The 23,347-nt window shown below is 40.8% G+C and overlaps 1 protein-coding gene across 7 annotated transcripts in view; it reads right to left on the bottom strand.

Moving 5' to 3' along the window:
• The window catches only part of LOC132985245 (neurexin-3b-like), a 308,979-nt gene that overhangs the window by 185,620 nt on the left and 100,012 nt on the right, over positions 1 to 23,347 (bottom strand). For all 7 annotated transcript variants that reach the window (XM_061052531.1, XM_061052527.1, XM_061052530.1 and 4 more), the window contains one exon: positions 1,016 to 1,219. In XM_061052531.1, coding sequence (XP_060908514.1) covers positions 1,016 to 1,219 — 204 coding nt within the window. The remainder of the gene's footprint in view (positions 1 to 1,015; positions 1,220 to 23,347) is intronic.

Below are 23,347 nucleotides of genomic sequence, written 5' to 3'. Positions count from 1 at the left end.
CCACGCAGCACCAGCACCATACAGAAGACTACAGTCCTATGTAAGGGACTGCAAATATTTCTGCGCATCAAACTGATGTTGTGAGAATTTATGTTGATATTAAAAGTAAACTTCCCTTTTGAATATTTGGGAAAAAGACCACATTGCTCATTAAAAACATGAAATAAGGACTACAGATGTTCCATGTTTTTAGCAGCTGTGGTAACCAGGTACATTGCATCGCATCAAAACTGAGTCCCATTAACGTATTTAGTATTAAACATGTGTTTTAAGTGATAATTTATCCATTCTAGGCCTGCGCTCGACTTAAAAAAAAAGTAGCACTCGTGCCACCATCTGCAGGCGCGCCGGGTGCTGTGGCATCGGGCTGTTTGCCAGACGGGCCGCAGGCTCGGGGCCTTTGAAGGGGTGAGTGCCATCTTTGAACAAGGCATGGGAGATGCCAGCTAGACCAAGGGTTACTAATGGACAGAGAAAAACATGGACCTGCTATCATGAGGTAAAAAGTAAATGAAAAAAGACCACAGAGACAGACCCACACGATAAGAATGCAGACTATCAGTGCAGCACTAACATGTACGCTTACCTGTTGCTCTGAATAGATGGCGTAATATAATTTAAATGCTGCTATGTGAATTGATGTACAGCCATCTATTTATTTAAAAATCTAAATGCTATGCTTTGGAAATATCTATTTGTACACAATAATGAATATGACCTAAATGATCTGTTCCAAAGATGTGCTGCAGAGCATCAAAAACTCTGTTCAGTGTTAGATTGATGGATATTAAAAATCTACAAAGACATGTAAGCATCAAGGCAGAAAAATAACAAATCAGGCAAGTCAGAAACAAAACATGCAACTCCAAAGACAAACTACAAAAGAACTGCTTTCGTATATAAATCAGGTCTGAGCAGACGTCTGGACCGTCAGAACATGGAGTAAAGAAAAAAGAACACTCGAACACTTGAACTCGAGGCGAGTTGGCCCCGGTGTTGGCGGTTTATACGATACCTAAGTTGACCGTCAGTTTGACCTTCCCGCTGTCCAGCTCCAGCCTCAGCGTATCCGCCGACTCTCGGGACGTTGCGGCCATGAGCAGGCCGTACGCCCGCTGGGACATGAAGCGGAGGGAGACGTCCTCGGCCTCTGTGTGCATGACGTTTGGAATCACCACTTTCATGTACATGCTGCCGTCGTATGACAGGATGGATGATTCTGTGAGGGAGGAAGGAAAAAAAAAAGACAAAAATGTACTATTTAATATACAGCGATGTTGAATATGAATGTGGTGAGGGAGTACTGTCTCCCTTTGTGTCAAGGGGGAAAAAACCCATCATAATGTAACAGGACAAATATATTCCATATGCTTCATCTCCTCCTGACAGCTTTGTTTATGATACAGATGCCTCGATAAGATGAATGAGAGTGTGTGCTGCGGAAGCAAATACACGAGAAAATATGCTCGGGGAAGAAAGGTGAACCTGATTAAAATTTGGAACATGCATGCATTGATGTCCCTTTTTACTTTATCAATAGAAAACATGCACATACATGTCCCACATGACTAGCTGCAGCTGCATTCATCATCCACAGAGTGACAGGTAAGTGTATGGTGTGGACACACTGCATATCATAGTGTCATACATTTAAATATCTCTCTTACTTTGAGCTTCCAATAAGCTTAAAGTGAGAATCTTTATGCTCAGATTGTTTGTCGAAAATGTCCTCTACTTTGAGCCTTTTTTTGATACGACATGTTTCATATTCAACACAATCTCGTTTTTTAAAGATCAACAGTCTTTAAAAGTACACAAGCTTTACAAAAACAACAGATCTTCAGTTATATGTCTTAGCTGCAGCCGAGTGACAGAGAGAGTGAGCAGCGGGGTCCATTCATATTCACAGGATGGAAAACAGTGACATGTTTTTTCTGTTAAGTAAAGGTACCTGTATGTCTCTTACAAACAGACAGATGAGCTGACACTGTCTGTTTATGCTCATTAAAAACCAGACATTACTCAATATCAGCTGTCTGTTATCATGACAACCCAACTTCATACTGCATTTTCTAAAAGGGGAATAAGTACAACTACACTGGAATGGAAAACATGTTTTGACACATCCTGAGCTACAAAACATTCGTGTAGTTAAATAGAGAGAGTAAAAAGAAAACTATCTAAAATGTAATGATGGTTTTTAAGACTGCTTGGTCCAACTGTTCTGCTCCCTTTTTTTTAAGAGCATGAAAAAGGAGCGGGAAGCCAGAGGTAGGAGGAAGACTGTCAGCAGACTAGAAGCCTCTTGGGCAGAGGGAGACAGATTAAAAAGGGCATCCAACCATGACATACCTGTTTTGACACCTCAGCTTTTTAAAAGAAAAAAGAAAAAAAATCGCCCTGTGGCCGCAGAAATGCACAAACCATTTGGCTGCGTCTGGGGAACTGCTGAGGCTGTAGGTGAGAGGGTTTTTAAAAGCCTCACGTGAGAGAGGGTTAGTACCTGTAAATGATGCCATGTTACATGTCACCGTGCATTTCGACTTGAACAGATTTGTTTTACTTGTGACACACGGTTTAGAGAGCAGAGTGCCATTTTGAAGTTAATTTGTGGAGAAAAAAAAATTCTTCCCCTGTGCAAACAGCTCTGCATTTTTAAGCAATATTGGACTTTGCTTCACCTAAATGTCAAGATTCATGTGATATGCTAAAAAATTCATGTATAAGCAGAGTGAGATCAGTGAGCCGTTCATCTCAACCAGGCAGCGCACTGCTGTTAAAATCCAACACTCGTCCGTGTTGCTTTTAGGGCTGTTGTAAAATCCATTCTCTGAACAAGCTGTCGACTGTGTGGGTACAGAAGCCTGGAGGGTAATGAAACCTTGGCACTGCATTGTTTTACTCAATTTTAAATTGCACAGGCTCTCTCACTCTCTCTGTCTCTTTCTCTCTATAGTGCACACACACACATACATAAGAAAAGAAAAATAGAAACACAGCCACACATCCACACACACAGGCAGCATGCACAGCAGCCTGTCCACAGCACAGACAGATCCTCTAACTGACACAGGCATGTATTGATTTGGGAGCCAGGTCAGGTCGCAGGCTACTGCTGGAAGAAGAAGGAAAAAAAAACGGTGGTCAATCTGTAACTTGAAAAACACAAAGAGACAATGAGGGATGTGAAATGTACCCTATAAAACACACTGTGATGACCACTCTGTGAGGAGCTATCATTTTGTGTTGCAACTGGCGGTCGGTGTGGACACAAGGTTATTTTTTATACCACAACAGATTTAGTCCTGATCTTATGTAGGAGTGTTTTCTGACAGAAATCTCATCCTGCATGGGGCGCTGAATAGCCTTGCTGTTACGTCACGTGCCCCAAGTGCAGAGGATATAGTCCACTTCGCAGCGGTACTAGGTTCAAATCCTGTCCTGTCCAAAAAGGCAAAAATGGCCCAAAAAATATCCTTAAAAAAAATGATCTCATCCTGCTTTCTTTTTAAAGTCAAACCTATCACTCCTATGAATCTGCTCCCTGGATAATGTCACCAAAGGCTGTTTCAGCATGGTGCTGTTAATCACCTCTTCTGACACCAACCTGGTGGCAGCGGTTACATGCATTACAAAATAACTAGATAGAAATGATCTTTTTCAGAAACCGTCTTGTTTGCCACATAGAGGCATCAGTGTTAATTAAAGTTCCTTTCAAATCTGTCTGGAAACTCCTCACAGGAGCCCAATGCAGGCACAGCAGACTTAAAAACACTTGTATCCACCGGAGGTCAACAGGATGCAGGAATAGACCTGAGTACGACAGCAGTGACATGTAGCATTGTGCAGGTAATATGGAGGTTGGAGACATGCCATGATAATACAGGGAAATAAGATTCAACAACACTGCAGCTCTGTGAGGGCGCACTTCAGCCGTGAGCCAAAGGCTAACTTTAGCATTCTGAGAAGCTCACAGGGACAAGGTTAGCATCATGAAATGTAGCATGTATATTGTTAATTTAATATGATGTCATTTTGCAGGTATACTGCACATATTAAAAGTAGTGTAGAGGCTGAACACTCATTAAAATGACAATTACAGTATGTCACCTTATCTGACTAAAAATACTGCTGTTGCTAAATTTAAAGCTCTGTCCACATTTTTTATGGACATTAGAAAGAAAGTGTTTCCTATTTTAAGATTTAGATGCATCTGATATTGCATAAAATACAGTCCGGGGACAGGGAGTGCATTCCGTCTCATGAATAACCAGATAATGTTTTTCAAAAGCATGAACATCAGTGTTGATGTTACGCAAGAGAAAACATCAGCTGATCTCCAAAGTCATCGGTAAGAGCTGCTCATCAAGATTAAACTACTAATTCCTTTTTGATGAGTAGATTAATGTAATGACTCATTTATTTATCTCAAGATGAATTTTGCATGACATGGAATTAGATGCTGCATGTTCAAAACTTACAGTTAACGTAACAGAAATCATGCACAAATGAAAGGCTCTTAACTTTAGGTTGATGTTGAAACATTTACAAATAACTATTCTGTGACTTGAATGATGATGTGCAGATATTTTGGTGTAATAAATTCTACATATTATACCTTTAATTACTGAAAAGTGTGAACTGTAGTGATTTTATCTTTTCTTTGATGTCCTGTTTTTATATTTCTTGAGCTTTTTGTAAGATGATGAAATCAAGTATAAAGTAAAGTAAGTGACAACAGAAAAACATTCTGCGTCTCTATAATTATAATTTGTTGTGCTTGGGAGGGAAACAGGATGACTCTGGGATGCTTTCAGTTAACTGTGTAGCTGTATAGAGTGTTGATAAGTGTATGTGTAAAGAAACACTCAATGTTAGATGATCAGGGAAAGTGTTTTTTTATTTGTAGCTTATTCTTAGGGAGCCCATGCTCAGCCACGACAGAGCCCACCAATGCAGATAGAAATGGACATATCATAATAGATTACATCTAGGTGTTGTCCAGGGAATGGCTAATTAAAGATTTTCTCCCTAATTATCTTTTCTTCATCCGAACAGTTCAAGCATCGACTCTGACATCATTGAGTTTACCGCCAGTCTCTGAATTTAACTTTTTTAAATACACCCTCTTGGCCAAACAGTCCAAAATCCTGCAAACACAATGTGTTAAGTCTGCTTTGGGACTAACTCCCCCCCTTGGTCCTAACTATTCATGGTTGCAAAACACCCTCAACCTCCCTGAACAGGCTGCATACAAAACCTTTTTACCAGTTTGTCAATATTCCTGACTGCTCCAGGGTCAATGCTGTGCTGTGGCTTTCCAAGCAGGCAAAGAACACATTGTTAGAGCCAATTGTAGGGTTCTGTTTTGGTGTACAGCATCGTTTTGAGGGCAAAATAGTCCCAATCATGTCTGACAGTCATCGATCAATCTCAGCTGGGGCCGGTTGTGGCGTCGTCAAATGGCTTTTTCTTGTCTGGGAGAGAATAGAGAAGTCTAAAGTTGAGTGCAGATCAGTGGATTTTAGTCACGCTGCATTTTTCTCTCTGTTTTGAGTGGCACAAAAGCAAATCAAGAAAAAAGGCTGACTTCATTTTGAGGATGTTCGGCTGCTTTATTTATAACCACAGAGGGACGGTTCAAGGAGGAGAAATAGGAGAGAAAAAAAATCAAACTCCTGAGATAAATGACCAGATTTGACTGACAGGAAAGACCAAAGTCATCTGCTTCAGAAACAAAAATATATTAAGACACAGAAATGAAAAAAAACAGGAATAGTTAGGAATCAAAAAGAAGACATTTAGCTTGTTTTTCCTGCCAGATAAAGTGTTGTTTAGTTACTGATTCTTCACAAATATACGATGTGAAAATGTAAACAAACACACCACTTCCACTACAACTACATCTGTTGCTTTAACTCTGTTTTGTTATCTTCTGTTTCATTTCCTCCTGTGCTGTCCTTCTTTCTAGGTTCATACCTCTGACCTGCTTACAGCTCTGCACAACTGACCGAGCACATCTCCTTAACACAGAAACTCAAAGTGACACACTTTGAATGTCTCTAACAGTTAACTACAATCTTTGGCCAGACAGAACTTGCTAAACTAGAAGCTGATATTCAAACAAGAGTGGGAAGGTTTACAGCTGCTGCAGTCAGTATCTTTACACTGACGATGGTTTACACGAGAATTATCAAGTTACCGTTCAGCCCCTCCCACCTTTGACGAAAGCTACTTTTAGTGTTTTAGTTCATTTTTTTGGTCACTGCATGTGCTGAGGGCCAACCTGAGGAAGCTACAGGCGAAACGCGTTCGCTCACAATAAAATACAGTGAAGTTATTTTCAGTGTGCCACAGAGTTTTGATTTATTTGTCATGGTATGTTCCTGCAACCGTGCACACCTGAAAACATATAGGCAGTGCACAGGGTACCCTGTTGGTCATTTTGCATATAACCACATTTAACCTCCAAGGATGGCCAAAGGACTCTGGTGCTTTCACTGCTAGCGTTAGCTCCACTCGGCATACCAATTTGAAATTTGTTCACATGCTTACGCTGCGATTTTGTGTTTAGCCATATTAAATAAATTGTGGTCAATTTTGACTGTTTTCTGAATGTTCTTTTTTACTTGACACTAGTCGATTAGTGTGAACTTAAATTTGTGTTTAACCAAATTTGAAATGAGCCGCTAGGCTATCCCTATAATCGACAACAAATTAGAAACTAGCCAGCGAACAAAGTGGACCAACAATAACCACATCTTGAGTCCGATACATCAGACTGACAGAACAGCGATTCAAACTTAATACTGATGTTGTTGTCTTCTTAAAGTGTAAATAATCTCACATCATTCTCTGTCTCTCTTGTCTGTATCAACTTCTTACTGTTGTCTTTCTCATGTTGCTTACAGTTTGATGAGCTGCTGCAAGTGGCCAACTATGAAACATGAGGGTTATGTAGTATCCAGCTGTATATTTGTGTAAGTCAGGTATCACAGTATGGTATCATGTAAAGGTTAAACAATGCAATGTCACACCTGGAAAATGAATAAAAGCAGACAGCTGAACCAAACATCCCTTTACATGAGGATTCATTTCTCATCAGGTTCTGCTGTGATTACAGTCATTCAAACCCATGTAAAGCCAATAAAAAAGCTTCAGAATATCCTGCAGGTGATTGCACTCCAGGATACCTCATTTTGTGTGTGTGTGTGTGTGTGTGTGTGTGTGTGTGTGTGTGTGTATATGGGTGTGAGTAAGTGTAGACTTGTAGTCTGCACAGCACGATATCTTTGCACCTACAGAGAACGCTGCTCTGCTATTTCTTAAGAGAGATATCAGCGGCAATGAGGATGTCATTTCAGATGGTAATTAAGCTGCTACTTGTCAATCTGTGTGTAAGGGTGTTTGTGTGTGTATGTGTGTGTTTCCCAGCAAGCCCCACACTTTACATAATTAGCAGTCCAATTGAAGCCGAAGATGGAGGAGGAGGGAAGCTATTAAGTGAGAGGCTTCACAAATATTCAGGGTTTAGAGGGGGCAGTACGCTAGTCAAATCTTTTCAGCACACACATACACACACAAACAAACACACACACACACACACACACACACACACACACACACATACACACACACGTACGTTAGTCCTTTTCAAACTCTGAAATCTGTTTCCTTTCTCTCCATTTATTCCTCGCTGTGTTCCCGTTATTTACTTGCCGTGGCTGTAACTGTGTAGGATTATCTAATCTTTTATTTCCCTCAACGGAGTGACAAGTCTTTGTTTTGATAAACAAACCAACACGGGCCTCGACTGTCACTGCAGTGTATTTGATGTGAATGCATGTCACCCAATCTGCGATTTCTCACACTCACACACATACATGAACGCACACAAGAGGCACGGTGTCTGCTGTCAACCATCTTTAAAGATCGAAAATTACTTCCTTAGCCTGACAGCAAGGATAAGGACATCAATAATCAAGAATCTCACAGGCACTAAGTGTAGTTTCTCTCTTTTGTGTGTGTTCATATAAAGTGTGTGTGTGTGTGTGTGTGTGTGTGTGTGTGTGCGCGTGTGTGAAGGGTCGGTGTACTATGTGTATCCACACTGAGGCAGTAGGAAATGCCTGCACTCGACAGGCTCTTGGCTGTGGACGTTATCCAAAGTAATCCTCACCACGTGACTCCGCTCTGGAGACACACACACACACACACACACACACACACACACACACACACACACACACACACACACACACACACACACACACACACACAGACACACACACTCACTCACACACAAATTAAGTGCTTCTAAAACACACAACATCCACAACGAACCAAAAATATCCCAACAGGCCACACTGTACTTTTAAAGGCATACTACAGACCAATATTAAAACCCCTTGTGAAAGAAAAGCACTTCAATAAGACACAGAGCAATACATTTGAAATAGAGGGGGAAGCAGTTTAACAATAGGCAGGTGGTAATAGCGGTCCCACCTCAGGTTTATTTATTCATTAAAGGTGTTTAGATCTAATGATGCTGTGATTGTGCATCTCTTAGTCTGTAGTTACAGTAAGTGGAAACTTTAAGTGAAGCCCAGGGAGTCCAATTCCCCTTCTTCCTAATATTATTCACTCTTTAAATATGCCTAACAGTTTGAGCCAATATTTGTATGCCCCAAAAGCACAAAATGACCTTAAGGGGCTCAGAGGACTGTTGAAGGACTGCTGAGTCAATGATTACTTAACCCGCTGCTGACGTTAATAAATTGTATAAGTTGTTTTCAATGTCAAAATTTACATTTTCCATGGCAACTGTGTTGTCATCATGTTTTGTGTGAAAATGATAAAACGTCTCTCAACAGTTTACGGGGTTAGGAACTGTGAATAGAGCCAACAGAAAGCTTAATGGGATTTTTCATTGTTCTAAGTTTGGCACATTTTGTATCCTGATAAGCTAACCTGAAGGTAGGATGTAGCATTCCTGAAGGAGTTAGCAACTCTTGTGCCATTAGCCTCGTTCTTCAACTTGGCTATTGTCTGTTTGTTTTCAAACAATGAAATTGTTTCATGGCTGTTAAAGTTCTTTGCTTTCTGTCCATCAATCATTTTAAACCATTACATTGATTTCAGACCTTCATAATGGTAAATTTAGGTAAATTCAAAAGAGGCTTAAAATGCCCCAAAAGATAGCTAACGTTGAGATGTGTGTTAACTCTGATTGTTCATCTCTACTGCTATGCCCTTTTATGTCGCACACAGTTGTTTCATCTATTGGTTATTATTGATAGGTTAAGCATAGAAGTCATGTTGAATCTTGCTATTTCACAGTTGAATCCATGGACATGTGGTTTGGTTACATGACCACATTGCGTTCTGTATTCATTACGACCTAGCTAGCCTAGATTTTTATTTTAGGTATTGATAATATATTCTCTCCCCCTTTTCATACTTCCTGTAATGGACACAAAGTGACGTGTAGAGAAACCCTGAAAAATAAAAGAGCAGAATGCTTTGCCTCCACCCAGGTTTAGGAAAAAGCACCAACTAAACATTTCTAAGAATGACTTTCTTTTTCAGATGGCAACACTCAGGAGGTCAGGACACTCACAGGGATTATCAAATATTCTGCCGTGCTCAACATAAGCAGGCCCAGATGAATTTATCAGGATATCAAAAAGCACGAGGGGTGATGTAGCGTCAACATGAAACAGTAAGCGGTTTTGTGCATCAGACATATTGAATAGGCTTTACACAAGGATAAGGTAAATCCGTAGAGCTTTATCAACATGTGACAGATATAATCAGTATCTGAAACAAGCATCTGCACATTAAATTCAAGTATGATTTTGTAATGGACATCGTACTGTACTATTTATTCCTGCTGTATTCTAGGTCAGTGACAATGATGTGTCTGAGTCATTCCCACAGCGTTGTTGGCTCAACCTCGCAGCTGGAAAAAGTCACAGAATGACATTTTTTCTACAGTCTTTCTGAGGTGGATTATTCAAAGCCAATCTGCTGCATTTCACCTGAAGGATGGTATCAAAAAGGAACCTTTTTCTACATTGGCGTATACATACATGACCTTGCACTGTATGACCCTGCAGAGGGAAACAAGCGGCTTCTTCTCTTAAATAAAAAAACATATTTTTAGGATATTTAACATCATAATACTTTGTTAACCACTTCTAGTGCAGAATACTATTTGCTTAGTCATGATGCAGCATATTAGAAGCACTCTCAGTTGGAAACAACATTTAAAAATGTCTAAATCTTCAAAGGCATTTTCCCTTGTGTCGATTCAATATTAAAATGCAATGGAAGCTCTAAAGTTCTTAGGAGCATTTATTTAATGTACTGTAAGTTTAAGATGTATTGTTAACAATTAGAAAAGCCTCCTCCTGCACTGTGTTTACCATTGTATGTTTATATTATATTGGTTATAATGGTTTCTGGAGAATAATTTTGAAGCCCATCGATGGCGGTTGCCATTTTGGAAATGCTGTCTCACACTAACTTTCAGACAACCAAGAAACAAAGAGGCCGACCTGATGTGAGCCTTAAGCCTCCTGGCTAAAACTACAACACACCCGCCTGTCAGTCAGATTAGCTACGCCCCTAACTATGTCTTACTTTTTTACCTTAATATAATAATTACAGACGTGTTGTAAAAAATCATCATTTGTACCAGGCTTTAAACTACTTATTTCTGCTTTTAAGATGTGAATATTATCATGGGTGTTTATGGGATTCTGGGGCTTTTGATGCAAGCCTCCGGTGGATAATCGAGGAACTGCATTTTTTTTTTTTACATTTCCACATCGGCTCTATATTTAAACACTGGAGTTTACATCTTCTCCTCCACATTTACCGGGATCCCTTTATTTTTCATGAGAGTTGGGTTCACAAGATCACAAGATTTGCTCACGTTTGGCCTAATCACTCGTCAGACCTCATGTCAGAGTGTATCTTCGGAGACAGAGAAAATGCAGGGACATCTGGGAAAATTGTCAAGACTCAAGAGATAATTAGACAAGCTGATTGCGGGGAGTGACTGGATTTGTGCATAAACTACTGTCCACACTGAAAACTAACAGCATTCTCCTAAGTTGAAAGATGTAAAACTTCTGTATAATTGGAGACAGTGCAGGGGAAGAGACGTCTGTTTTCCTGTGGGTTGACTCTTCGGAGTCCTTGTAGCTGGAATCTTTGATCTGCCTCATTTCCAGCAACTCTAGCAACATGTTGAACAAATGAAACAGCCTTGTACTGCTGTAAAACTCCTCCACATCTGGCTTACTGAGCTCTACCTCCTGTGCAGTGTTTAAAACCACTGAATATGCTAATTGAAAGTACAGTAGCTACCTTTTACTAGACTCCTGAGGAGGAAAACCCTTTTTCTGAAGCTGTCTAGAGCTTAGTCCAGCACAGTGTCTGTCTTAAGTTAGCATACAAAGCATCACCGTCTGTTAAGTAGTTGAAGCTTTACCTCATAAGCTTTCAACTACACTAAATCCAGCACTGTCCTTGACACTCATTGATGCAGAGGAGACACAGAAACAAATACGCATTTTCTGCACACCTGCATGTGCATCTAACCAGTAAACCAGAGCACCATTAGGGGGCAGCAGAGTCAAACACAGCCAGCTGCTGTTGACATCAGCTCCTTATTTGACTTGATAGGAGATGAAGAGGGTGGGGATAAGAATGGTTGGAAAAGGAGTGAGTGACGGAAGAAGAGAAGAGAAGGTGATGCCTAAGGGTGACACAAACAGCAAAAACAAAATGAGAAGACAAAATTAGAAAAGAAGAAAAAGAGGAGGTCACAGGAGACATAAGTATGGGAATGTAACTGGTAGTAGGTTACGGTAATCTTATGGGAAAAGGAAAAATAGTACAGTCGACAATATTTTTTAAATCTGGTAGACTTAAGTCCTTGAATATCTGCAAGACTAAGAAGCCTGGTCTCTTGACTGCACCTTAACGCATGAAAATACTATTAGAAAATGCAAATTCATGCCATTTTATGCAGCCTGCATTCACAGATATAACTGCAAACCCCACAGAAGTAAAGGTAGAACCTTTGCCGAGGATTATTCTGTATTTCTTTTCCCTTTTTAAACAGAAGAATCAGTTCCTCTCTCTGGGAAAGCTCCTCCCTGCTTTCAGAGGTTTGGAGACTTGTCAATTTCTCAGATGGCCGAGCACTGAAGGCTTGATTTCCTCTAAGTATTCTCTATCTCTCGCCGTGTGTGTGGATGTGTGTGTGTGTGTGTGTGTGTGTGTGTGTGTGTGTGTGTGTGTGTGTGTGTGTGTGTGTGTGTGTGTGTGTGTGTGTGTGACAGAGAGGGTGAGCTGGAAAAACCACACGGAAAGGACGATGGAGAGTTGGAGTGTGTGTCGGAGTGAAAGAAAAAGAAAAGAAAAAGAGAATGAAATGAGACACAAGACACAGGAAGCAGAGGAAGATGGATGCAGCACATTCACATCCTCCCCATAATGCATGGCGTGCCACAAAGAGAGTCAGGGTTTACATAACCCAGCACAGCTCTGAAGCACACATTTAATTACAAATGGGGATTAGGGAGCAACAGCGTAATGTTCTAAGAAGCGAGAAAAAAAAGAGAAAGGAACAGATCGTTTTTAAAGTGCAGGAGGATCTGTTCTTCTCGGGGGGGAAAACATTGTCAAACAAATCTCTGTCTCGATACCGCTGCTTCTTTGACATTTTCAACGATTCAGTCAAAAGTTTGTACGTCTCTCTCTCCCTCCTTTTCCATCCATCAGCCTATTTCTGTTTCCGTTTTTTTTCATGCCCTGTGTAAATCCGCGGAGCTGAGTTGCGTCAGTTACTACTTGCAAACTGTGCTCACACAGGAGGTCGACTGTCAGCTCGCCATGAGTCTGTCTCCTGGCGCCGGCAGCAGCTAAACACCATCTTTAATGGCATGCAACTTAAACTTCCTCGGAGAGAGGAGAGGAGAGGAGAGGAGAGGAGAGGAGAGGAGAGGAGAGGAGAGGAGAGGAGAGGAGAGGAGAGGAGATGTATTTCTTCTGCATGTGTTCAGGGAAATTACCCCAGCTGGCATCCATAGGAAATTTAAAATTCAGTCTACATGACCTCCAATCACTTAGGACGTTCTCTCTGCGAAACCATCATCTCAGCAAATGGAGAGGGGGAGAATAAGAGGATAGTGAAATTAGCATGAATCCATTTCAGGGCGGAAAATAAAACCCATCCCCAAGTCACAGCACAGTATTGTGCTCGTAACCGAACCGTAGAAACTCGGCTAGAAAACCACGTGACACACTAGATAATGTGGAAGATAACGAACTCATTGTTCTGCTCAATTCAACGCTCATACAACATCAGTGGGAAGCATGTACGTGTTAAAAAAGACAGAGTGAACAAAGTGGGACGAGGGCAGGAAAGAGGGGTCCTTGGACCGGGACCAGGGAATGGGCATCTTCTGCACACAGCACACAATACAAGCACGTTTCGGCTTCAAATGGAATCGGATTAATTTAGCATGCTTTCCCTAGGCTGCAAAAGAAGTCACACACACACACACACGAACGCATACAGACATGCAGGCACAGAATATCTCAACAGCAAGGCTGAGCAAGGGCTGTATTTTTGCAGCTATGCATCATGAGATTACGAGAGAGAGGAAAAAAAGAATATTTGATTCAAAGAAGCACTATGTTTGACTTAATCTGTGGTGCATTCAGGGCTTTATTCTGACACTGACCTTGTTCATAGGCGGACAGAATCCACAGGAAATATCAGATGTGTATTATTTGACTCACACCAGATTTAGCATGTATGTATGTCAGCACATGTTCACACATCTATTCTTAACCTTGCCAAACATTTTCTGGTGTCAGAGTGCATGCAGACACATTTCAATACTTAAGATCTTCAAAATGTACTTTTTCTTTCCCCCTGAGAGTACATATTCTAAATCCGTCCTTCAGCTTGACATATGGGGACACAATCATGTGTTTATTTCCTTTCTGGGAGTACAGCCCTGTCAATCATCTGCTATGCTTTCTTCCAGAAGAGGAAGAAAAGCATTTCATGTGTTAAAGAAACAAAACCGGTGATTTATTTTGCAGCATGAGCTGAAAGTTTAGAGATCAAACATGAGGTATCATTGTCCCACTGGTCACTGACAGGCCCTAGACATGATCACTTGTAAATGAGCATGATATAGCAACATTAGCTGTAATGGCGAAGTGCAGGTGCAGCTGCTGCTTCAAATGCACCACCTGCCGGGCCCCACAGATGTAGCACTGAGGCATGACGTGTTAAATGATGCAAATCGGTAAAGCACATCCGGAGCCCGTCATCGGTTACTGACGGTCGATGTGCTTATGAAAAACATGAAATATGATGGGAGATATATCTTGCTAAATCTTTAACATCTAGATTTTGTTTAGATTACATTAGCATTGTTTGAGTAGATAATAACATTTAGGGGCTTTAAAACATACTGCTGACAAATACTGTGTCAAAAATCTACATGTGGTTTTAAGTCCACTGTTCTGCCCTACAATGCTGACTTCTCCAGCTGATTCTAACCCTCATTCATCTCCAATTTTAATAAACTACTCTTGTCTTCTTCACCTTGTTCTCTTTATTTCCATGTTTATTTCATCTTTCCCTTCTTCCATTGTACCCCCACTATGTGTATGGTTGCAATATAAGCCCAGGCCTGTTAGTAAGGGCAGACCTTGAAGTGTCATTCTTTTTCCACGTGCGGAGATAAATGTCCCAGCAAAGGTGCTTATCACCCGTTTACAACGAGAAGGGAGGCTGGAAAAAGTGCAAGGGCGAGACAAAGACGGAGGTAAACAAGGGTTACAATGCGAGCGGACAGGGAGAGGAAGGAAGGATATTCTCAGATGTGCGGTGGATTTTTTTTTAAACTAATAACCAAACGGTAGACAGAAACACAAACAATAAGTGGCTTTCTATAAAATGCCGTCGGGGAGTGAGGGGGAAGAGGAGGATGAAACCTTTTCCACTCCCAGTGACAGAGCTGAGGGCAGCACCGACTGCTTAATCATGACTCTGGGCTTCGAAAGGCTTCCTCAGCACTCCCCTCTCTCGCTGGATATCTTTATGATAACCCAAGAAAAGTATTTGGAAAGCTCTGGTATCACATCTCTTTCTGTCGCACTAAGCGACAATGGCTCCGTCCGAATGCCAACAACTTAGCAGAGTCAAAAAAAGGAATACGCTTCGAAAGGTGAGTGACTATACAGCGTGTACTCAGACAGCTACACTGTTATCAGCCTTGAAGTGATGTACTTTTATTCAAAACCAAATTGTAAACACCAAGACGGGAGCTCGAGGTTGAATTCATCAACACATCCTGCCAAATAGAAGTATGACCTTGAAGACGCAGCCACTAATTATTTCTTTATACAATCATAAAAGCACGTCTGGCTCTAAAGCTCTATCTCTAAACTATTGTTACACTCTGTCAGGTCAAAGCTGAATGGATGACATCTGTTTAACGCAAGAGCAGAGTACATGTTCTGGAAACAAACACTGCATTACAGTCCTTCACCTAACGTTCAGAAGACGCATAATGACAGGGTAATTACCAAGCCTTTTCTGCAGACACGGTGAGGCTAACCAGGAGTTAAGACAAAGGCAACCAAACTAGATGTGTTTACAATCAGGGTTAAGCATCTTGCAACAAAAATAATTAAGTGAAAGCAAAGAGGTTCACTTGTCTAATTTTGACCTTGAGAGCGCATTAACTGTGCTTGAAACATCTTAGGTTCATCAAGCCCTTAAGGTAATGTTTTTCACAATTTAGTATGTATTTGTATAAATCTTGGCCTGTATAAAACGATGGGCAACATGACAAAACATTTGGAGCTCCCACTTCTGACTGGCTACAGAATTGGTCATAAGCTCCGCCTTCTCTATGTTTTCAGATGGGACATGGATCAAACTGGAAAATCAAGATACTCTTCAAATTTCTCATTATTTTTTTCTCAAATGTGGTTTCTGCCATTGTTCTTCTTATCAAGCTGATTCATTTGTGTTCACTTTCCAGGCAAGTTTAGTTTAGATTGGTTATTTGATGCTATAAAAAAAGGGGCATAAAGACATGATTGACAGGTCTGTTGGCTAATGTGGCTCCTGCAGCGCTGCATGCATTGGACGAGAAGAGGAGGAACAGGTGAAGAGTTACACATGTCATTGTATTTGCTTTAAAGCCATGCAATAATCTACTGTTGAGTCTGCAGCCCAAGGAATCTTTGCTGTTTTTTGTCAAATAAAAGTTGTTTTTTGATTAGCTTAAGGGGCGGGATATCAGTATCACAAACTCCCCCAGCGAACCCTTCAGAAAAGACTCTGGCTCTACATTCCCAGTATGTAAGTAAGAAAGTGGCTTCATTTTTGTCTAAAAGGAGGAGATGGGGATGTGTCAGACATCTTTATATATAGTCAATGGTGTGAATATGTTTTAACTAAAAACAGCAATACAAAACTGTGAATGCTTTACTTTAGACAACTTCAAGTCCATCAGAGGCAGTAGTATCCTCAATATCTCTTATGTTAATATATAAAATGATGTTCCTTGTAATGTCAATTTGAGCTTAAAATCTATCTTAAAATTGTTATTGTTTATGTTTATGATCAAACCTGATGACAGTACACTGTTGCTACAGCAGTGTACTGAATAAGGTTAATCTCCAAGAAACGTTCTCCTAAGTTTGTTAGGTGGAATCATAATTATGTGTGGCAGTAATTGGTACCTGACCTTGAGAACAAAAGGTCTGGCAGCTCTATTGTGATTATACGGCTCAAAGTTTCAGGCAGGCTTTCAGCAGGAACAATTGTCCTCCCTCCCACTGTGGGTGGAAAAGGTATATAGACAAGCTTTTAAATTATGCCACTCAAACACTGTTGGAAGTGGCTTTCAGCATATCTGAGGAAAAGACATTGACTGAATACAAATGGGATTGAAAAATACTACTAAATGGTAGATATGCTATGGAATTGGGTACAGAGATCGTGCAGTGGAAGTCCCTTCACTCTGAAACAATATCCGTCATACTTCTGAACTTATTCCCATAAAGTCCCAATACGTTTCAATAAATGTTACAATGGACTTTTCTGAACAACACAATGCAATATTATTACGACAGCCACAATGAGAGTTAATCACAGACCATGGATGTAAATGAAAGATTGTTGCATATAAAGAAGTCCTTGTCGGGTGCCGGTTGTGCAATGGCTAGTACACGCACCCCATGTACAGATGCCATAGAGGCCACTCTCTCATTTTCTCTCTCTCTCACTGATTTCAGACCCTATCCACTGTCCTATCTCTACAATAAAGTCACAAAAAGCCAAAAAATAAACCTTTAAACCAAACAGAAGTCCTTGTCATAGATTCTTGTGGACAGTAGATGCTGTGGTGTATTTGCTCTTACAATTGGAACATTATATTATATGTTACCGAAGATGATCAGTCCATCATCTATAAATGACACACTTACTTGAATATAGAGAAAGTATTTCAGTGTGCCATGGCTGCGATATGGCGCAGCAGAGATTAGATGATATTGATGGTTGCTATTACAACCTATGATTAAACCATAAAAGCCATGTGGCAACAAATTATTAGACAAGTCACCATGAAGTACTTCAAGAAAAATGAGCAGGTAATTGCATGCTGTGTGTTCTTTCGTTTCCATTTTTGTGAGATGATTGACGTATGTAAGACTTGTACTGATATGAGAAGAAGGCACAAAGGTAACAAAGGGGGAAACAGTGGTGACATCCCATTTTAAATATGTGAAATTGGATTCCTAAAACAAGATGTAAATAAATAATATCTTAAGCAGTGTGTTGACAGCAGTAAGGACATGACAAAACAGGAAGCCAGCACTATATTGAGTGATGTCAGCACTGATCTGCGGTGGACACACTTCCAGCCATCAGCTCCGGCCCACAGCCATCACCACTCCTCTCCAGTGACAGTAGGGAAAACACAAGCACTTACTGTATTTGGGCGGTGGCATCTTGTCAGGGAAAATGCAATATGCATTAGACACAATCCAATCTGTCTCCAGTGGATTGGTGTGAGTATGTGTGGGTGTATGTGTGTGTTCCTGTCTGCGTGTGGATGCAGCAGAAAGACAGAAAGAGGAGAGTCTCAGTGGGACGGCTCGGCGCTGGGCTGGCACACCGTCAGACAAACACACTTCATTACAGGCCTATTTACCTGATTAACTGGGCTACTTTATCAGCTGCACAGCACTCTGCAACGCACAACTGTCTGCTCAGCTCCCCACCCACACCCACACAAACAAACAAACAGACCCACACGAACATTTTACAAACATGACGCCTGACTTACCGGCTGACTGTTTGACTGACTGGCTTGCTGAATCGCAGCAGCGTGCGTGAAATCCCGTCTCAATGCAGATTGCATCAAACACGTCTCCCTGTGCTCCTGATTTAATGTCACCTTTTACAAGTTAGACCTAAAAAGGGACCTGCATGTGTTGTACTTGATCTCACCTGACGAGGAATAACATTTGGCTAACCTTTTCATGTAATGGAATGGAATAATCAAACAGGAAAAAAAAAGCCTGGAGCTGCCTCCCAAAGACTAGAGAGAGGACATCTTGAAACATTATCATTACAGGAGGGTAATGATTTCCTTTCTCTTTGCTTTCTGTGGATCTGACTGTAGGCTATTTGAGAAGAAAATCATTCGCCAGCATCACTTTTTAAAGCACTTCAACAAACTAAACCTGTATGCCTGATTCAACCCAATTAGATGTGTCACAGGGATTTAAAGTGTTGAGTTACAAACAAAAAAAACTTTAAGCAAATGATCACAGCAGGAGAAAAATTAAAAGAGGATGCAAAAACTAACAATATTACATATCAGTTCCACCAACCCTGTCGTTCTAAGGGCGGAAGAGTATAGGGGCAAACAAACATTTCCCCTCAAACCATGTTAATTCATGTGCACTTTGTTGTATTTTAAGCCGGCAGCGTCCCTTTTCTCTTTTCGCCGTGTGTGCCTGTCGGGGATGAACAGAGCCAAGTGGCCCTATTTGAATTCAGATCACAGGCATATGGGTTTTTGTTCAGGGCTACGCTCCCGGTCACAACCCAGACGAGAGGGGTCTATCATGGGCAGGGACCCGCTATCATACACCTGCGTGAGGGATTGGCAGTGCCTTGCTAATGCACACACACACACACACACACACACACGCACAGACACAGACACAGACAGACACACACACACACACACACACACACACACACACACACACACACACACACACACACACACACACACACACAGAAACTCAAGTTGGTAGGAATAAAAAAAGAAGGTTTTCTTAATCATGTGGATGGATGCAGACAGATACAGGGTGCAGACAGAGAAGCATATGGTCCTACAGACAACAGCAGGATGATATGCAACGCTTTTTGTACATCATATTGAGTATGTGCATAAATCCATAATACACATACGCATATACACACAGACACAGTGGCTGGCTCCCATGCTGACACTACATCTGTTTGTGTGATACCAGAGCAGACCTCTGATCACAGGTGCTATCGTAGCTCGTGGGCTGGGTTAAAGAAGACATGCCAAACAGAACGGGTGTGTGTGTGTATGTGTTTATGTGTGTTCCTGTGTATGTGTGCAAGGCAGAAATAGAGAAAGGAGAGTAGGAGTGGGGTAAACAAAAGAAAAACAAGATGCAGAAAGTGAAAGAAAGTGAAGGATTTCAGGAGGGGGAATGAAAAAGAGAGAGACAGTAAAAGATCAAAACAGACACGAGAGATAAGAGACATAAATCGTCTGTATACTAAATCAGGCACGCTAGATAACAGAGCAGACGGAAGCACTGTTGTCTGTTAGTTGTCGCCGGGTACGATCTTTGATCTTCTCTAACAGTCTAAAATATCTGTCAGGTTGTATTTTCGTTCTGGTAAATAGAGCAAGAAAATTGTTGCCTTTTCTTCGCTCCCACAGGAAGAAGAGAAATTACAGCGAGTAATGTGCTGCGCTCAATACAAATATGATGAAACCATCAAGAGACTTTCATTTTTGATAATTCCATTATATGAATTCCAAAATGTCATTAGCGCAAAAATGCACTGAGAGCACATGCAGCCTGGGTTTTCTCGAGTTATAAAAACAAACAACAATGGGAGATGAGGAGGGGTTTTTGCTTTCAGACCCTCTGTATTGCATGCAGAAACATCAAACTCCATGTAGCAACATATGTTTAAAGAAAGCATGAAAGTACTACAGCAGCCCCTAACTCACAACTAACCCTCACCTTCTGGAATAACTTTTCAAACCCCAACACAGACTTACAACCCAACACACAGATGTATATTTACACACATGAACCTCCTGCCCAATTATCGCCGCTCCTTTTTAAAGGCTATCATGCAATTATGTTTGCTTCTTCACTTTTTTGTCTTTTTATTTCATTTTATTAATTAGCCCGAGAAGATTACGTTTGATTTTTTTTTGTCATACCGTCCTCCAACACCGTGTTCAGTATGATTGGTTTTCTTATTGTCTTGCATCTGTTCTACCCTTCCACAATAAAATAACAAAAACATAGAAAGCAACATCACGTTGATGAGCCTAAATAAGGCTTCAGCTGCGATACTGTGATTTCAGAGTATCAACATAAAGTGAAACTAATGATAATATGCTGTTCACTGGCCATGACTATCATGTCGACTAAATTTTCTGTTTAATTAGAAAGCAATTACACCTCTCAAACCTCAACTCCCTACTAATATGTTTTACGTGCACTGGTTTAAAATAAAGATTTAAAAGTCACATATTAAGCAAAATACACTTCGCCATGGTTTTCAAACAGTAACATGTGTCCCTAGTCTGTCTACAAACCCCCCAATTGTGAGAAAAGTCCCTCCTCTCCTTCTTTTTCCTGCTCCACTTTTCAGAGAATGTGTGCTCAAACAGGCCGTTTGGAGATTTTCCCTTCATGACATCACAAAGGGCAGAAGCCCCTCCCCCCGATGGGTGACACTCCCACAGCTAAGTGTTTGTTCTGCCCTCTGAGTCTGCCTTCTTACCGTTAACAATAAGGCATGGTGCGAGAAATCCCAAGCCAACCACCCCTTCTAGAGGGGCGTGGTCAGACGCAGCTCATATGCATTTAAAGCTACAGACACAGAAACGGCCTGTTCTATACAGAATCGGCACTTTATAGTAGACTTTTGGAAAAAAAATGTCAGTCATATTTTTTGGGACTTATTTAAACTTGTTGAAAAGGAGTATAATATGTGACCTTTAAGGTATCAGAACTCATTATAGTGTGTTTTTTTTAATAAAACATAAGGTTTGTGGTATAGAGGCTGCAGAAACGTAATTCAAAGAAAAACACAAGTTACATAATGCTTACACAATTTGGCTTCCTTTGTTGACAGCAATCAATATCATAAATGTCAACAGACGACAGAATCCATTTCCCCCAGAAGACGTCTCTTTTACTTATTCAGCTTGTTTATATTCTACTCATTAATCATTAAATGATTTTTCGGGTCCTTTACTACAAGGCTAATCCATAAAATCCTTCATATGAATAATCTGAGACTGCAAAATCTATACAAGTTTATATGAAAGGTTATTTCATTAATTAAAACACTTCTCAATATAATGCAATTATTCTACAACACACCCCAATTCCTTTAATTCTATGGCATATAACTCTATGACAGATAACTCCTATGTTAATGAAATGATCTGAGTCATCAAAAAGATTCAGAGCAACAGTTTCAGATCTGTATAGACTTACAGCAGGGCGTTGAATTGGATGCATGAGGTGTTCTTAATAAAGTGGCCTTGTTTCTGCTTAAATGAGAGCTGTCTGGAAATTCTCATGTTCAAAAAACACCAAACACTTTCATCACTTTCCATTGAAACCCATTTGAGTTGAAAAAGTTTTGATGTCAAAAAATGGTTTTGAACAAAGAAAGGGAAGGGCTTATTTACATTCCAGCACCACGTCAGCACAAAAGGCCAGTCATTGTGATGTAAATGTATAACCTTTGTAGCTCTCCCCAGGAGAGTGCTGATTTCTATCATTCCAGCCCTTGTCTCATCATACGCTCACAAATCTCTGTTGTACCATATAGCGTGCTTGGGATCAATAGCAAGCACCATGTGTGAATACATCTCAGGGCTTGTTTGATATGTCACTGGGGAGCTCCATGAGCTGCTGGAAAGCGCAGAGGAGGAGGGAAAAAAAACACTATTCAACCGGCGCAACTAATAATACGCCATTTGTACCAAAGTGTTGCACATTCATTCTGAAAAATGGAAATACAGCACGTCGGTTCCAGCTAAAAATTTCAAATCAAAGCCATTTCTTCATGAAGTGTTTCTGTTTTGTAGGATTCATGAATAAGCTTCAAAGATATCCCACTCCAAACTGCAATATGAGTCATCATTAAAGAGAATCACAGCTAATGAAACCAGACTCATTTGTAAAAGAGAGATGTTTTGCCCCATGCAGACCTTGTGCTTTTTGCAGATGACGTTGTCATTTTGGTTTTTATCAGACTGTGAAGGGTCAGATATTCAAAATGAGGGGGAATGACTTGGACTGTGCAGTTCAGATGAGCTCCCGTTCCTATGTGAAGGTGGAGACGGTGAAAGTAAGTACTGAAAATAAAGCAGAGAAAAGGTACTGAGCGCTGACTTCACGGTGTCAGAGAAGAGTTAGCTCCAAATCAAAGCTCTCAATTTACTCCTCGGTCCTCTTTCCGACCCTTTTACCCGTGCTCACACGCTTTGAGTAGTGAGGTGGGAAAAAAAAAAGAATTGCTGACACAAGCCACCCGAGATGAGGTACCTCCACAGGGTGGCTGGCCTCACTCTACGTGAGAAAGTGAGCAATTCAGCAAACTGAGAGCGCCTGGTATCGAGCTAATGCGCTTTGCACTGACAGGAGCTCTGGCTGAGGTGGTTCAGACTTGTTCAGGTGAGAGTACACATGAAATAGACACCCCGGAGGGATTAATTATACCCCAGGAAGAGGAAGAGGTCTACAATAAGACCCTGACCTTGATATCGCCCAGAATAGGAACGACAAAAGATGGCACTCAAAACAACAGTTTGTAAACCAAAGTGAAAAGCCCAAAAAACATACCATCAGAGAATGTGGCATGGTTGTTTTTAGTGACTTAAAAAGGTTTCCGATTTCTATATGGGGAGATTTGAAAATATCACATTTTGGTGAGAATTATCAAAACTTTCAGCATGTGGTATTAATCAAACAT

Source organism: Labrus mixtus, chromosome 12, assembly GCF_963584025.1.
Source record: "Labrus mixtus chromosome 12, fLabMix1.1, whole genome shotgun sequence".
In the NCBI taxonomy this organism is placed as follows: Eukaryota; Metazoa; Chordata; class Actinopteri; order Labriformes; family Labridae; genus Labrus; species Labrus mixtus.
This window is presented reverse-complemented; position numbering and strand designations above follow the sequence as displayed.